This window comes from Globicephala melas, chromosome 21 (assembly GCF_963455315.2).
Source record: "Globicephala melas chromosome 21, mGloMel1.2, whole genome shotgun sequence".
Classification (NCBI taxonomy): domain Eukaryota; kingdom Metazoa; phylum Chordata; class Mammalia; order Artiodactyla; family Delphinidae; genus Globicephala; species Globicephala melas.
This window is the reverse complement of record NC_083334.1, coordinates 17,260,039-17,278,366: the sequence shown is the minus strand read 5'-3', so window position 1 is coordinate 17,278,366 and position 18,328 is coordinate 17,260,039. Positions and strand designations below refer to the sequence as shown.

Below are 18,328 nucleotides of genomic sequence, written 5' to 3'. Positions count from 1 at the left end.
AGCTAATGTTTGTGGAGTACCTACTATGTGCCAGGCATTGTTTTAAGCACTTTACTTGCATTGACTGATTTAATCCTAAGGAAGAGAAGGCCGGAGGCACAGATAGGCTCAGTTCAGACTTTGGATAATGAGGTAATGAGTGTGTCATTCGGTTGGCAGTGAGGAGTCTGAATTGCCACAAGGAATAACTGAGCTCCTGTGAAGTGAGGACCATGGATGAACTGAGGTTACAGCAATAAAAAGGGTGTTCACAGGAAGTTTTAACCCGGGTAACTGGGCACATTAGAAGTTCCCCTGCCCCCGCGCACACACACACACACACACACAAACAATGAAGTCCCCATGGGCAGCAGTGTTAGTGTTTTCATATTTGCAAATTCCAAGTCTTCAAAAAAAGAGAATATATTTTTTAGTAGAGTAGGATGTTAGTTTATTTTATACTCCATTATTGACTTGTGACCACAGAACTGCTATTTGTATCTTAAAAGCAAATCAATTCTGTTACCTGCCTTAAGGTTACTTAAATTTTTAACCTTGAGCTAAAATGCATGTTACTGAAATGATCTTCTGTAAACCTATTTCAGGCTTGGCGTTTTTCAGATACAGTTTGATTTTGAAAGAAAACACATAGTACCATAATGATATTTACTCTCGCTGGTTTGTTGACATTATTGATTAGGCTAATATATGCCAGGTGACTACATTTTTTCCCCTATTCATCTTTTTTGTACTCTTTGAGCTTTTACAGTACTTGCCTTCTAGGAAAAATATATTCCAAAGATGAAATTGTATATTTTGATAGAGGGAGGTCAAAGATATGTTTACACTTCAGAAAAAGTGCAGAGAAATCCCCTTAGAATTTAGGCAACATTTGGCATGCTTTGTGTTTTTCCCACACACAAAAGAGCTTGCAAATGGCCTGTGTTTGTTCTTTGTGATTGATGGGAAAGGGATAGTGTAGGACTGGAATAATTTATATCAGATTAATTTGGCAGGATGCCGATAGTTTCTTGATGTTTAATTCTAGGCACATTGTTTCCATCCTGTTAGTTTGGGTAACCTTCTTGGTTAAGGACTCACACCGAGGGAATTCTGCTGTCTGACCCACACGGAATTGCCATCCATCCAGTGTTTCTGGAATCCTGGGTCAGACCTCGCTCGCTGTGAAGACAGCCATGGCAACAGCCAGCCCAGAGGTGGTGCCGGTAGGAAGAAGTGGCCTCTCTTTGGCTTTCTGGCAGCATGTCTCTCATTAGCACAGGGCGCTAAGGAGGAGCACTTGAGGAGAAGACTTGAAGAAAGCCTAGCTTTTTACTTGTGTCCCTGCCCGGAATGATGCACTGCTAGCATGTAGCCAGTTATGAAAGGGAGAAATCAAACCCGAACGTGAGGGCAAGTTTCTTAATGCTTTCATTTCCCACTTTAAAATTTTCTGTCAGGCAACTTCTTTAGGGAGATAGGACCTAGTGGCCATGCTTAGGAAACTGTATTTGGAATTTCTTCTAACTGAAGCCTCAGAATACCGTTGAGACTGTGCCTTAAAGACTATCATGGCTGCAGCAACACAACCTCTTAGGCAAGGGGAGGAAAATGATCCAGGATACACTTGAGGCCTAAGAGACTAAAAACCTTACTGGCCACAGAGAAGCAGGGCTGAGCACGTGGCCTGGGACCCAAGTGTACTGTGCACTCATTTGACCCCCCTGGTAGCTGGCCGAGAGGACTGGGCAGGATTCTTCCTATATCTTATCACATTTTCTCAGATGTTTGTCCTCAACATCTACTTCCCATACATGGACCCATACATGAACACCTGAAATAAAGACTATGTTCTCAGCTTCTCTTGAAGCATTCTGTGGTGTTGGACTAATTCTAGCTAATATCAAGTAAGGAAAAGTGACCTCTGTGACTTCTAGGAAGTATCCTTTAAAAAAGGGTTCTCTCTTCACCCCTTCTGCTATGGACAGAGTGTTTGTGCCCCCCACCAAAATTCATATGTTGAGAACCTAACCCCCAAGGTGATGGTATTAGGAAGTGGGCCTTTGGAAGGTGATGAGGTCATGCAGATGGAACCTTTATGAATGGGATTAATGCCCTTATAGAAGAGTTTCCAGAGAGCTCCCTTGTCCCTTCTGCCATGTGAGGGCAAGAAGATGGCCATGGATGAACCAGAAGGCTGGAATCCCTCACCAGACACCGAATCTGCAGGCACCTTGATCTTAGACCTCCCAGCCTCCAGACTGTGAGAAAGAAATGTTTGCTGTGTAAGCCATCCAGTCTATGGTATTTTTGGTATGCAGCCCAAGCTGACTGGGACACTTCCCACTTCCTACTTCTCACTGACTAGAAGGCAGATGTGGTGGCTGGAGTTTGAGTTTGATGATCGCCTTTAGACCATGAGGTGAATGCTGTATAGCAAGGATGCCAGGGGAGCAAGCTAGAAGCAGCTTGTGCCCTTGATCCAGTGGGGCCCAGGCAGTCAGCCTGTAGACCTACTATACACAACAGTGAAATGAGCTTCCGGTCCAAACCATTGTTATCTGGGGTTTTCTGTCAGTGCCAGCTGAACCTAAATCATAATGAATACAGGGACTTTGTGGTAGTAGAAGTAGAAATGAAGACAGGCAAAAGAGATTTAAAATTTCAACATAGGATAGTTTTTCTTTTTTTTTTTTTTTTTAATGGTGAAGAGTGTTATAAAAACAGAATAAAACCTAGAAGGAACTGATAAGTTCTGGGATGAAGATATTTTAAAATTCAGTCCAATTATACTAGAGTAGCTTATATGTAGTTCTTTTGCATAAAAATGGGACATTTGATAGTTGCAAGATTTTTCTAAACCTGTAGTTCTATGAAAGCTATAAAGTTTTATTCTAAATTTCTTCAGTATACTGTTAAATTTCATAAGCTTTAGTTTTGAAATGGCTTTGTGATTGATTTAACTGACCAATCTGCATTGTGGTCGGACTTGTATGATTTGGTTTTCTTTGAAATTTGTTGAGATTTACTTTAGGGTCTAAGTTATATCAGTGTTTATATATGTTTCTTATGGACTTGAAAAGAGTGTGGATTCTCTACTTGTTAGATGGAGTGTTCTGTGTGTGTGAGTACCCTACCTTTCTTTCTGTATTTTTTATTGTTTGTCTCCCCATCTAAGTTGTGCTTTCCATTAGGGTAAGGACTGTATTCTGTTCATGGCTCTTTCTCCGGTGCCTAGAACAGTGGCTGACACTTAACAGATTCTGATTACAGTTTATATGTTAATTAAGTCAAATTAATTGTGATGTTCAAATCATTTGTAGTAATGATCATTTTTTTTGTATATCTAACGTCAATAATTGAGGGAGGTAAGTTGAACTCTCCTACCAAAGGTGTGCATTTTTCAATTTCTCTCTATAGTTCTCTCCCTTTTTGCTTCATGTATTTTGAGGCTATTTTATTAGTGTATACAAATTCAAAATAATTTCTCCCTCGTCAATTGAATCTATTCACATTGTGTAATGGCCCTAATAAGGCTTTTAGTCTTAATGTTTATTGTATCTTATGTTAATATAACTACGTTGGCTTTCTTTTTTACTAGTATTTATTTGCTTGTTTTTTCTGTCTCTATTTATTATTGGCACTTGCATGGTTGTTCTTTCTCTGTCTACTTTCAACACTTCCAGGTTCTTTTGATTTGATGTATCTCTGTGATAACACATATTACTGGAATTTTAAAAATCCAATCTGATACTCTTTGACTTTTAACTGTAAAGTTAGTCAATCATATTTACTATAAATTCTTGATCTTTTAGACATGTTTCTATCATCTTAATTTATGCTTTATATATGTTTTATATTTTTTATTATTTCTTGCATTTGGGGGATTTTTATTTGTTATTCCGTTTATTTCCTCTACTTATTTAGATGATATGCACTCTATTTCTGTTATTTTAGTGTAGACCATATGAAATTTCACCATGCATACTTTTAAAATGTCTCCCAGATCTCTTCCCTAATAATACAAAAAACTTAGAATTTATGATCTACAACTTACATGTAATTATTGCCTTGCATTTTAGTTCATGAATTCTCTCTTTTGCTAATTCTTTCTCTCCCTAATATGCTGTTTAACTCATATGCTGAGTTTTTAATTTCTACCATTATATTTTTATTTATGTAAATTTTATTTAGTTCTTTCAAAAATCTGCCTTTTTATTTTGGTGGTCTCTTGTTTTGATTCATTTTAAAAATTTAATCTTTTAATTTTTTAAACTTTTTCTGCATAGTTATTCCATACGCTTGTCTGGTATTTCTCGTATCTGAAGACTTAGGGGGGTTAAATCTGTTGGTTGTTTTCACTGACTATTAAAAGTAGTGGCTTAAGCCTGCTGGCACTTTGCTCTTGGAATTCTAGTCTCACAATTGTGAAAAAATTAATTTCTGTTGTTTGAACCACCCCCCCCCCCAAAAAGTAGTGGTTTATTTTATTGCATGTATTGGGGAATTTTTGATTGTGAACACATATTACGTTGAATTTAATCTGTGAGAACCCTGAAGACGTAAACAGGGTGGGTTTTCCTTTGGAAAACCAGGGTGGGTTTTGCATTTATATATACAAATAAGCTAGGAGACTGTTTGATTAGGTGCATAAAACTGCTACTGAGCTGGGCTACTTTAACTCCCTTTGTCCTACCCAAGAGGTAGGGTGGAATGGGGAAACCTGAGCCAGTCTCCTTACCTATCTGTGTGCCCAGAAAAAGTCCTTGGGCCTCAGTTTTCTCCTTTAAATCTAGAGCACTGGATTGGCAATCAGTTTCATTCTAAATCCTAATTTCTATGTACCTACAAATATTTTAAAATAAAAGTAAGTGGCTTTTATAAACGGACTCTTTTTGGTGTTCCAAGACATGAATGTCAAACACATGTCTTTGGGTCCTTCATTTATATTATAATAATAAATTAACAACAGCCTCTGCCGTCCACTGAGTGCTCTGTAGTGGGCCCTTCACATGCATTATCTCATTTGATCCTCAAAACCATCTTATGAGAATATCTTCATTTTACCAGAGAGGAGATGAGGGCTAAGAAGTAAACACTGGTCCACCTGTCTCTAAAACCCCAAGGTCTTCCCTCTGGGTGGTTTTTAGGAGTCTGCTTTTGTCACTTAGCTATAGGATCAAATGAGTGTGGATGGTAATATTATCATTATACTTGATCTCATTAGAATTTTTAAAGTGTTTAATTTTACATGGGGGCAAAATAATCTCAAATTTCTATTTGATGCCTGGAAGGGGGGAATCCTAGTTGCTGTTTTGTGGTTATTGCCATTGAAAAGAGGCAAATGAAAAGCATTTTGTCTGCCCCTTCTCCCTTCAATCCCTGCTTCAGGAATGAGTACAATAATTGGCTAAAGTGTTTATGCATTTATGTACATAGTTGTGACGTTCACATCTAGTCCTGACTTTTTTTTTTAGTTTGTTTGCAGCAGGGAAAAATCCAGAGCCACAATATGCCACTAGAAACAAGTTCTTAGCACACATGGTTAGTTGCCCTGTGTCTCCTCGGCTGTGCACAGTGATAGCACTTTAACTTTTGGAAGTGGAGAAATTACCAAAAATTATTGATTGGGGCAAGAGTCAAAGATGACTCAGAACTAGACTCTATCCCTGCACCTAGATAAAGTTGTAATGCAGCGTGGAACCATGTTTCTATGTATTTTCCCCATATTTTGGCTACAGTTGTGTTATTATCCTTTCAGCCCACCAGAGGAGTTTGCCTTGACTTTTCAAGTTGAATAATAGCCTTCACTGGGTGTCCTTAATGTGCTGGACCCTTAGTCTGCCCCATTAGAGATAACATTTTGCTTATAAGTATTTCTCTATTTGAAGAAAAAGGAAGTATTTGGAAGTCTTTTCGAAAACCAAGTAAGTAAGCTCTGGAATATGAAGCAAGAAAGTGGCCAAAAATCATAGTTGTAATTGTTAGTATTTGTTGCATTTTCTTCTGATTCCTCAATAAATTATCTTTACACTCCCAGAAAGCTGTCCTAGAAACAGGACACTACACAGATACGGGTTTGGAGAACTGCAGGCAAGTCCTGAGGGAGGCACAAGTGATAATCCAGGAGGGTTTGTTTGCCAGAGTTTTAATTCGACAGTGAACTGCTTACCTTCAAATGACCACGGTAGAATCCTGCCTTCTACACCTCTGTTCGTGGCTGGGTGCCTGTGAGGTTGTGCTCAGAGTACATTAAGCAACTGGATGGTGTGAGGGCCGTAGATGATGAAACGTTGTTTTGCTGCTTGCAAACAACGACCTTCCCGCAAGCGGGATTCGTTGAAACCTTCCTGTGAAAGATTCTTAAACAAACTTGGTCTTTGTTGACCAAAGATAAATGAAATAGGGAGGCCAAGTAGTAGCTTAGGCGGTTCACAGAATTTGCACAAGCTCTACTTTTTGGAGATATTCACAAAATGTTTGTCTCTTGGTGACAAGGAAATTATTTGTTTAAACCTTAGAATGTTCCCTAACGGCCATCTGGCAGACTCAGTCTACGTACTCTAGATTTTTAAAAGTTAGACTTTTAAATACTCAGAGAAAATACGGATATAATTTCATGGACTGTATGTAATAATGTTTGGAAAGAAGAAAAGAAAAATAGAGCTGGCCCTCCGTGTCTGCGGATGCGGAACCCGCAAATAGGGAACCTGTGAATACGTAGGGCTGATCATGGGGCTTGCGCATCAGTGGATTTGGGTAACCACGGCCGGTCCTGGAACCAGTCCCCCGCGGATACCGAGGGACGATTGTATAATCAAAATCCTAATCAGATAGTGAATGCTCAGAGTGAGGAATGAGAAGGGCACACACCAGAAAGGTTCATTGTGGCTGTCACAGGAATTCATTTGAGGGACTCAGACTTCAAAGGTGGAAGAATAAAGTATGAATCTATTTAAAGGAGCAAAGGAATGTTTGAGTTGAATCTTTATGAAATATTTAATCAGGAAGGAGAAATAAGGGCGACCTTAGAGTGGTAGCAATAGATGACTGAGGGAAGGCAGAACTGCTCTTGTATTTAGGAGAAGGGTGGCTCTCTGACCAGAAGGATAGAACACATAATTGAAAGGGAAGCTGAGGTCCAAATTGGTGAGAGAGAATGCAGCTGCTTTAAACTATCTCACAATTTCAGGCCTGGATGAATTACATCTTGCAATATTAAAATAATTTGTAGATATGAGTGTAGCGGGACCATCTGTCATCTTGGAGGTGCCCTGAAGTACAAGAAAGGGAGCAGCAAGAAAGAGACAGTAACCCTTGTCTTCAAAACGGAGGCCAATGTAGATCCTGAAAACCACAGATCAGGGGGCTGGATACAGTTCACCAGAAAAATTCTAGGACTGTGTGGTGTGGTTTGGAGAAGAAGTGACCAGTCCCCAAAAGGCATCGTGAGTTCATAAAGAACAGTTATGCCTAACGAACTGCGTACCCTCTTTGTTACGTAGTTATCAGAATGGTGGAATTCAAAAGTTTAAACATAACAGTTAGCATTTCGGCAAAGCATTTAATACCATGTGTTGTGATAACCTTGGGATAAGCAGGAGAGAAATGTGGGTCTCTAGTTGTTTGCACGATATACTTAGAGTGTTGATTAATGGGTCGATACCAGCTTGGAGGGACATTCTTGGTGGCATGCCATGGTACTCTGTCCTTTGCCCTGTCACATTTTTATCATTTACTTGGATTAAGGTAGAAGTCATTCTTGTTAAATTTGCAGTGACATAAAGATAGGTACGATGCTTAATACACTGATGGATGGATTTATGTTACACATAATCTCAAATAATATGAAACTTAAAATTCTGAATTTAGGTTTGAAAATAATCAATGAAATAAAATGGAATCAAGAAGACCAGTCTATGTTGATGTCTTTGAGAAAAAAAGACCTCAAGGTTTTAGTTAACTAGAAACCAAGTATGAGTCATTCATTCACGGAACAAATGTGTACTGCACTCCTCTCTATATTTTAATCACTATGAGTACAGTGAAAATGCAGCAAATGAAGAAAATATAGACCTTCCTTTCCAGAAACTTAGAGTAAAAGAGTGTATTCATTTCCGAGGGTTGCCATTACAAAAGCACCACAAACTGGGTGGCTTAAAATAACAAAAATGTATCATTGCACAGCTCTGGAAACTTAGAAGCCCAGAATCAAGGTGGCAGCAGGGCCACGCTCCTCTGAAGTGTGGAGGGAAAAATCCCTTCTTTCCCCCTCTGGCTGCTGGTGGTGGTCCTCAATTGTAGGTGTTCCTTGGCTTGCAGCTACGTCACTCCAATTTCTGCCTCTGTCATCACATGGCATTCTTCCCATCTGTCTGTGTCTTCACACAGCATTTTCCTCTTCTTATAAGGACACCAGTCATATTGGATTAAGACTCACCCTAATGATCTAATCTTAATCTGGTAACACCAGCAAAGACCCTGTTTTCAAATAATGTCACCAAATAAGGTATAAGGGTTTAGGACTTCAGCATCTCTCTCTCTTCTTTTTAAATGGGTTCAACCCATAACAAGGAGTAAAACATGTTCCTCCAGGTAGCTGAGTATGATTGTGATAAAGAAAAAGTGTCGTAAAAGTACAGAGTGCTTATGTTTTCCTTTGCTGCGCAAAAGCTCTTAAGTTTAAGTAGGTCCCATTCATTTATTTTTGTTTTTATTCTCATTACTCTAGGAGGTGAGTCAAAAAAGATCTTGCTGCAATTTATGTCAAAGAGTGTTCTGCCTATGTTTTCCTTTAAGAGTTTTATAGTGTCTGGCCTTACATTAAGTAAGTCAGAAAGAGAAAAACAGATACCGGATATTAACGCATGTATGTGGAATCTGAAAAAAATTGGTATGGACGATCTTATTTACAAAGCAGAAATAGAGGCACAGACATAGAGACAAACGTATGGATACCAAGGGGGAAAGGGGTGGGGTGGGATGAATTGGTAGATGGAGACTGACATATATACACTATTGATACTGTGTATAAAATAGATAACTAATGAGAACCTACTGTGTAGCACAGGGAACTGTACTCAATGCTCTGTGGTGACCTAAATGGGAAGGAAATCTAAAAAAGGGGGGGATGTATGTATGTGTATAGCTGATTCACTTTGCTGTACGGCAGAAACTAACACAGCATTGTAAAGCAACTATATTCCAATAAAAATTTTTTAAAAAAGGGCTTCCCTGGTGGCGCAGTTGTTGAGAGTCCGCCTGCCGATGCAGGGGACGCGGGTTCGTGCCCCGGTCTGGGAAGATCCCACGTGCAGCGGAGCGGCTGGGCCCGTGAGCCATGGCCACTGAGCCTGCGCGTCCGGAGCCTGTGCTCCGCAACGGGAGAGGCCACAGCAGTGAGAGGCCCGCGTACCGCAAAAAAACAAAACAAAACAAAACTACGGAGTGCTGTGAGCACAAGCAATAGCGTGACCTAATTTAGCTTGGGGGAGGGTGTCAGGGAGGATTGGGAGGTCTCCAGGAGAAGAGGAGAAAGAGTAACTTTCCAGAAAGGAGCAGCGACTATGCAGAAAGCCTGGACGCAGTAAGAGGCTCAGAGTTCTGAGGACATTAAAAGGAAAGCCCCGCGTAGCACAAGGGTATGAGGAAGAGGCAGGAGATGTCCCGAGGAGATGGCGAGGCGCCAGACCCAGAGGAGCTCTGCGCACTGTGTTGCCATGGTTTGAGGTGACTAATAAAAAAACAGAAAGAATGGTAGAAGTATATAGAATGGAGAAGGTAATAAATTAGACTCTGTACTTGCTTGACCACATATGGAATGCTTTGACTTGCTGGGAGTGTCGTACTTTAAGTTAGTGTTTATCAGTGTTGTACTTTGAATGAATGTATTTATCTGCGTGGAGAGGAATCTTGGGATGACAGCCATTTGGAATTATTTGAATGGCAGGACTTTCTGCCTTTATTCTTAGGGCAGAATTAGGCCAATGGGTAGGAGTTACAGGAGGGCTCTGTAAAAGAAGGGTCTTCTAGCAGTGGGAGCTACACAAGTTGAGAGCAGGAGCCTTGAGAAGTGTTTGCCCGTGGAGGATGGCCACCCGTCCGAGATGCAAGGGATACTGCAGTGAACGTGGAGTGAGGGGTGTTTGCCTCTAAGGTCCTCTGTGCAGGAAGCCGGGAGGCGGGGAGAGACCAGGAGCTCTGAAGACATTAAAAGGAAACTCAGTGTAGTATCCACTAGGGGTTCAAGTGTGATGTTAAGATTTCTAAAATACATTTCCTCGTACTTTATAATTAAAAAGTAAGAGCATTAAAAGGGCTTTAAAATTAAATATCATTGGGAGATTACTAAGTAACTGAATTCATTTAAAACATCTTTGTAATACAATGTTATATGTCAGTTATATCTCAAAGAAGACTGCAGAATTATTTAGATGCATTTGTCTTTCCTGACCCTCTGCTGTAATTACAGCAATTATCCTTAACCTCACATCTTTGGTACAACTCTCTCATTCCTTTTCTGACGCTCTCTCAGCTGCCCTTACTTGACTTGTTCTATTAAATTTGTTTCCAGGGATCTGTTGCCAGTCATTTCTGTTAAGCTGAATAAATCCTATTTAGAAGTGATGGCATGTAAATGTGTACATTTTGTTTTATACCAAACCAGCAATTTTACCTTCTCTGGCAGGGAGAGAGCAGGAGGGCGCATAGGAGGGCACGTAGCATAAACCAAGTGTCCCTCCTACCCGAGTGCCACGGGAGCCATACTCTTTTGTGGGGGAGGTCGGTCATACTCAGAGAAACGCTGACCAGCTGCCCAAAGTATATTTGAAAGGAATTTCCACATGCACTTGTATCTCCTGAAGGACATCCAACTCATACTCCATACCAGCACTTCTCCAAACCCTCTCCTCTCCTCCCCACTTCTCTCTGCCAGGTGGATTCTCTCTAGGCGTGGATTCTCCTCTCACCCCCAGCCCTTTATTATATAAATCAGCCTGCTTCTTGGCTTTATATTTGCTAAGCATAAGGTGGGTTTTTTCTTCCTTGAGTCAAAGGAAAGCTCAGGAGCTGGCTGACAGGCAAGAAAGAACCTTCCTGCTGTCCCTGCAGTAGCTCTGAAGGCCTGGGAACCGAACCCTCCCTAGAGGACAAGGGGGCAACCAGAATCAGACAGGTCCATAAATCTTGTCACCTGTGTGTGGACAAGAGGGCAGTATTCTAGGGGCAGTTGATGGACAAATTGGATTACAGTATTCATGTGGAGGGTAGCAAAGGATAAGGCTAGGAAGGCAGGCTGAGATCAGATGACAGAGGGGTGGTTTTGAAACCCAGGCTGGATTGATCCAGTTGGAGAAGTTGGCAGGAGGCCGATTAGATACGGTAGATTAGATATGATAGGTTTGAAGCATTAACATTCAGCTCATGCTGCATATTTCATAATTCTGTGTTACTTAGGAGTGTGCTGATACTTATAAACCTTTCCAAGCATATTTTAAAATTATGGACACTAAGCCCTGATTGACCAAAATAATTCATCTACAAGTCTCTGCATGGTATGGTTTCATTTAAAGTCAGGGTTGGGAAATAACAGTGCTGGTTTCCTGGACAGAGCAGGAATCAGAGCCCCACGGGAGATATTTCTCTCTCTGCATCTTGGTGCTGAATACTGTGAAGATCAGATGAAACAGCTCTTTGCTTTGCAGAGAAGCAGCAAGAGAGTGCCTTCTTCTTATTTTAATACTTCAGGGACACCATTGCCAGACTGTAGTACAGAGCCATTAGAGAGGCCAAGTTACAGTTTTATTTTTTAGTAACAAAAAGATTAAAGATGAATGTTTTAGATGAGTGCTAGGGATGTGATGTACATGATTAATATCTGAAAGTTGCTAAGAGTAAATCCTGAGTTCGCATCACAAGGAGAACATATTTTTTTTCTTTTTCTTTAAAGGAAAAACAAAATTTGAGTAACCTGATGAGTAGTAGTTATCTGTGTATACATATTTTAAATTTCTGCTTAAATAGCAGGAGGTTTTACAATGCTTTATATATTTTGTTTTTATAAATCCTATTCCTTATAGAGCCCGTTCTTCACACATTATTTAAATACTTTGTTTGTTTAGAAAACTCTTATTAATCATTGATTACCAAATAGAGTTTTTAGAAGATTATGAAATAACAGGAATATTAAATTATATAGTAATTTAAGGTATTGCTATTCAAAATTAAAAATCAAGATAGATATTTCCAGGAACTTCTGATTAAGAATTTGCAAATTAATATGATTATTTTAAGGATTGGTTACTATTTATTAGGGAAGTAACTTTAGTTGTTATTAAGTATTTATATAAAATTCAGTATCTTTTTCCAAGAAATTTTTTTTTGTTTTTAAAATATTTTTATTGAAGTGTAGTTGATTTACAATGTTGTGTTAGTTTCAGGTGTACAGCAAAATGATTCAGTTATATGTGTATTCTTTTTCAGATTCTTTTCCATTATAGGTTATCATAAGATATTGAATATAGTTCCGTGTGCTCTATAGTAGGTCCTTGTTTATCTGTTTTATATATAGTAATGTGTATCTGTTAATCTCAAACTCCTAATTTATCCCTCCCACCCACCAAAAGGGTTTTTTCAAATAAAGTAAGAGAAGAAAAATTGAAGTTTTAAATAACTGACTTTAAGAAATGGCTGATTGTATAAATTGTCAATTTCAAAATGAATATTAAAGATTTTGGATACTGCTTCTTTATTAGAAAAATTCAATATTGATTTTCATATTTGTATTCTTTGTTCTAAGGACTCCTTAAGCGGTATTCAGCCTTTTTTAAAAAAAATAAATTCTGGAATGGAAGAATGGATAAGGAATCAGATCAGTCATGGCTTCCCCAGGAAGACTCCCCTGCTGACACCCACCCCAGCCCCCTGAACAGGGCACTCCCTTCTGTGTGTTCTGGTAGTGCCCTGGACTTCCCTTACCCACAAGCACACTATATGATAATGGTCTGTTGTATTTGTCTTTCTCCCTCTGCCTGTATCTCCCCTGCCCCCTGGAATATTATTTAGAAATTGCCTTTTTTTTTTTTTAATTTCTAAGGCTTGATTTTTTTAGAGAAACTGACAGTCATTAAGCAACTGATCAGTTGAGTTCAGTCTATGCAATGATATAAAAATAGAAAAATCTGGTGAAAGCTTAAGTTGGAGAAGTTGTTTGTAGTTACTGCATATTAATAAGTAGAATATAAATGTGACAAGACTATCAGACTTCAGTTTTAAGGACCTCACCATTTCAAGTTATTTTAATTTTTAAAATTCTTCTTAGTTTGCATATTCTAAACTTGAATTTAGAGGCTTTGAATCATGATGATGAAGAGCTGGCACTGTTTTAATTACTTTCTCTGAGCACATAATAGAAAGGTTTTATTCAGATTTATTGGAAGCCAACATGAATTTCCAAACCTCTCAGCCAATAACAGTGTTTCAGCAATCTGCCAAGATGCTAAGGATAAAAATCTCTGGTGATATATGGTTTCTGTATTTTAAGAAGTACCAAATCAGAACATGCTTTTCAAAATTAAAAATACAGTTTCAAAAATGACTGTTTTTCAAGAAATGACTTTACAGCAAAACCATAAACCATAAGTATACTCGACATGGTATCCATCTAAATTTCTTGAACATGAATTAAAAACGAATGTGAATTCTGGTTGAATTCCTTTTCTGCCACAGTTTGATGGAAGGAATTTTGCCTAGCATTGAAACAAAAGTGGCTGCATTCTAACAACTAAATTAGGTAGCCTTTTGAGGAGGGTGTGGGGTAAGTGAATTAAGAGGGATACTTTGGCTCTGGAAAGAGAATGATTAGAAGAAATCAGAGTGTTCTAAAGGACTTCTCAGTTTTTGCCTTCAGACAAAAAGAGCTTTCTTGTACTTTTAACACACCTCCTAGTCCATGAATGTACTTCTAGCATCTTTAATCTGAAATTCAGCTACTAATCCAGAAATAAGTAAAAATAAACTTCTTGAGCAGTGGCTCTTTGTTGACAGCATGGGTTCGTCCAGGTCATCTGGATTTCCTTGGCATCCTTGAGTTGATTCTAATTTGTGTGGACGGTGGATTAAAATTGGAATTAAGGTAATAGCGAGTATTTATTTGTTTGTTTTTAAAACAGTTCTGTCAGTCTTATTAAACAGCTTTTTAAGAAGTAATACGGAATGAATCACCTTCCTGTAAAGACGGGCAGCTTGCATGCCTGGTACCGTAGCAGACAGCCGTCATCAAATTCAGTAGTGTTTAGGAGGATCACTGAATTGTGGCAAGATTTGATCAACAATCATCAAAGATATACAGATTTAAACGTCAGTAATCTAGAGAGCCCATTCATCTAGAATACCTTGTTTCGGGAAAACGTCATGCCAAAAACTCCTGTGTTTAGTTTTCTGACAGTTCAAAGAGATTGACATGGAAATTTTAACTATGCCGTAGAAGCATATATTTAAAGTTACTATCTGTTTATTTTTTTGTGTTTAGAATGGGAGTGCAAGTTTTAAATGGTGAAAACACAAACAAAACTGTCCTTGTATAAAGTTATACTGAACTCATTCGGACATGATTCCTTCATCCCTTCTTATTGTTATCTATAAAATACATGCCTTATAAGGTTTGGATTTCTGGAGCTCGCAAATAGAATAAGAGCTCAACAGCCGATCGCCTAGCCTACAAACTTGTCTGGCCCGTCCCGCACTGTTCTCCTTGACTCTTAAGGTGGCGATGCCATTTCTCCTTCTACCTAATTTCAGCTCTTGAACCCAGCACCGATCTCAGTCTTCCACATCTCAAGAGCCTTGCTTTATCCATTCTCCCTTTTGGATTTTCAACCTCTCTCTCTTGGCACTTTCCCATTGGTATCTAAACAGATTAAGTTTCTTCTGTATAAAACGCTCTTCCTTGATTCCATGGACCCCTCAGGGCATTGGCTTGAAAAAGGCACCTGAATGTATTGCTTTCATTTCCGCACTGCCCATAATTTTGCAGCGTTCAAACATTGTCCTTTCATTTCGAGCACCATCTGACACTGATGACCACTCCTTCTTTCTTGAAAGCTCACTCCTTTTTTGGGTCAGAACTTTTCCTGGTTCCTTCCGTCACTCCTGCCTCTCCTTTCCAGCTCCTCTGTGGGGGATGGTAGTGGTTCTTCTCCTTCTCCGTCTCCTTCTTCTTCTTCTCCTTCTTCTTCCCCTCCATCCCCCTCCCCCTCCCCCTCCCCCTCCCACTCCTCATCCTCCTTCCCATTCCTTAAATGTGTGCATCTCGGGGCTTCCCTGGTGGCGCAGTGGTTGAGAGTCCGCCTGCCGATGCAGGGGACACGGGTTCGTGCCCCGGGTCTGGGAAGATCCCACATGCTGCGGAGCGGCTAGGCCCGTGAGCCATGGCTGCTGAGCCTGCGCGTCCAGAGCCTGTGCTCTGCAACGGGAGAGGCCACAGCAGTGAGAGGCCTGCGTACCGCAAAAAAAAAAAAAAAAAAAGTATACATCTTTGGTATTTCCTTTCTTTCCCTTCTCCTGTGCAGTCTCTCCCTGGGTGATACTGTCTATTTAACTATCATCTCTATGCTGATCATTCTCAGATTTCTTGTCTTCTGTGCTCTCCTGAGCTTTGCTGAAACCACATGGCAATTCCACACATTCCTTAAAATCAGAGTGGTCAGAAAGAACCTCCTTCTTGCTAATTCCTCATAAAAGGCACACAAACCATCCAACAGCTCTGGGTCCCAGATCCACACAGTCATCAACCCCTATATCCTCCACCTCCTAAAGGGCACTGTAGCCCATTCGTTTCTCTTCACCCCACTGCCTTTACCCTAGAAAAGGGTACAGATCACAGTCCCTCGTGCCCAGATTATCCCAGTAGCCTGTTTACCCTTCCCCTTAACTCCAGTCTTGATCTTTCTCATCCCTTCCGTATAACACAATCAGAACAATAATTGTCAAGTTGTGTATCTGGTTTAAAGTCCTTCAGGGATTCCCCACTGCCCTCAGGGTCAAGTCCAAGCCCCCTGCATGGCCTGGGGACGCCTCTGCTTACCCCTACTTCCCTCTAGCTTTTCCCCCAGCCCCTGAGCTCTATATGCATGAAACTACTTTCTGTGCCTCTGCATTTGCTGTTCCCTCAGCTCAGAGCACTCATCATCCCACCACTCCCCCCCAGCCTCCTTCCCATTGCACCTTCAGATGGCTAAATCCAACTCATCATTTCAAAGGCCTCAGATTAGACATAGCTCTCTCTAGGAAAGTTCCTCTGACCACCTGAACCCCAGTCAGAGTCTGAGTGAGGAGCCCCTCCTGTTGAAACAAGAGGGAAGGGGGCAGAGCACAACGTTTAAAAGAATGACGTAGCCCTTGAGGATGTGACGTAAATGGGTTAGAACCAACCAGGTCCAAGATGACGGAAGATTTGACTTCTAGTGGACCTTGAGCATCATTATATGCTCGTTGTAACACACTAGCCAAGTGACACACCCACCAGCGCCATGACAGTTCCAAGGCCACCAGAAAAGGGCAAAAAGTGGGCAGTGGCCCAATTCCTGGAAATCCCCTCCCGTTCCCCAAAATAGTTGGAATAATCTCCCACTCATTAGCCTATGAAATTACCCAGTCCATGAAAACTAACCACCTGTATTTCAGGCCCTCTTGCCTTCTGAGATGAAAATGGCCCACACTCTGTCTGTGGAGTGTGTTTCTCCCAAGGCCATTCTCACCTTTTGAGACAGACCTCATTCTCTCTATGGAATGTGTGTATCTCTCTAAATAAATCCACTTCTTATCTATCACTTTGTCTCTCACTGAATTCTTTCTGCGATGAGACATAAAGAACCTGAGCTTCAGTCAGTCCTAAGATGAGGTGTGTGATCTCGGTGCTTTGTGACCGCCTGGAGGGGTGGGATAGGGAGGGTGGGAGGGAGGGAGACACAAGAGGGAAGAGATATGGGAACATATGTATATGTATAACTGATTCACTTCGTTATAAAGCAGAAACTAACACACCATTGTAAAGCAATTATACCCCAATAAAGATGTTAAAAAAAAAAAAAAAGACCGTGGGTTCAAGTCTCAGTCTGAATTCTGGCTGGGTTCAAGTCCCAATCTGAGTTGTGTGGTTTCACTGTGGGCCCCTCTCGCCTTCCCTTGTGCAGAAGCATTTGCTTCATGATATTGAACTGGCCGCTGTCTGCGCCGCCCACTCCACTGTAAGTGCCGTGAGGGGAGAAATTTTGGCAGCCTGTTCATGGCTGTTTCAGTGCCTAGTGGTGTGCACCGAAGTATTTGTGGAACTAATAAAAGGGTGAAAAGTGCTTTTAGGAAATCTGCAATTTTTAACAAAAAATAACCCACTAATGTTAAGGTCTACAGGCAGGGCTGTGGAGAAACTTCTCTTCTGTGACTCAGGAAACTCTTAAAAACCCTCTCGAGTATGATAAAATATTTCCAGTGCTTCCTTTATTTTCCCTCCCTTCATTAGGTGAATAATGGCTCTGCTACTGGTTTACTACTATAATTCATTGGTGAACAAAATGTTTTAAACATCTTTAGTAAGCGCTATAGAGCCTCTGTTTGCTATTTCTGGGTCTTTGACAAGGTGGAGGATGTTCCTGGCTCAGTAGTGGGCATTGGAGAAATAGTGGTACCAGGAACCCAGGTTGGATGTATGTCTAAGGATAGATTTTCTCTGCCCTATATAAAGTCACCTTTCTCAGGTAGAGGGTATATATGTCTGTGTGTGTGCATAAAGGACAGACCTAATGCATATTAAACTCTATGGGTACCTTATTGGAGAAATATATAAACAAATTCAAGTTATTCCATCAGGACACCTGCTCTAGAAAGAAGAGGAATTATCAGGAAACCCACCAGATATGGCAGGAAGTAGCAGAAGATTTGAAGGGTTGAAATCAGGAGAAAGGTTGCTGGAGCCAGCCCTACTGATACCACCTTGACCTTCATCAGTTGCCTCTGGTTTCAGGGAACAGAGATCACTCAAAATAGAGTAAGTGAACAGGAAGTTTGTTGAATGGATACAGAGGGCTCACACACTCAACAACAGGAAGGACCTGACCCATTCAATGGTGTCATTCAGATTTTCAAGAATATTAAATGAGTGTACCTGGCCTTTGGCTATTAAACCCAGAGTCAGGTGTCTGGTCCGGTTACCTGTGGCTTGGGGGATGGGAGGAGAGTGCTATGAGGAGAGCAGATTCTCTTCCAAGGAGGTGTGGGCAGGTGGGCAATGACTAAGCTGTCTGGCGAGATGGCAGCTTAACCTAGTGGCTGTGAATAAAGGATCCAAAGTCAT

General features: G+C 40.5%; 1 protein-coding gene across 3 annotated transcripts in view; it reads left to right on the top strand.

Annotated features, from left to right (window-relative positions):
• Positions 1–18,328, top strand: part of SLC7A2 (solute carrier family 7 member 2) — a 72,867-nt gene that overhangs the window by 18,392 nt on the left and 36,147 nt on the right. The window contains exon 1 of one of the 3 annotated variants that reach the window (XM_060291568.1): positions 9,617–9,759. The exons of the other annotated variants lie outside the window; for them this stretch is intronic. Coding sequence (XP_060147551.1) covers positions 9,733–9,759 — 27 coding nt within the window. The 5' untranslated portion in view covers positions 9,617–9,732. Of the gene's footprint in view, positions 1–9,616; positions 9,760–18,328 lie in introns of those variants that run through there. 3 annotated transcript variants of the gene reach the window in all.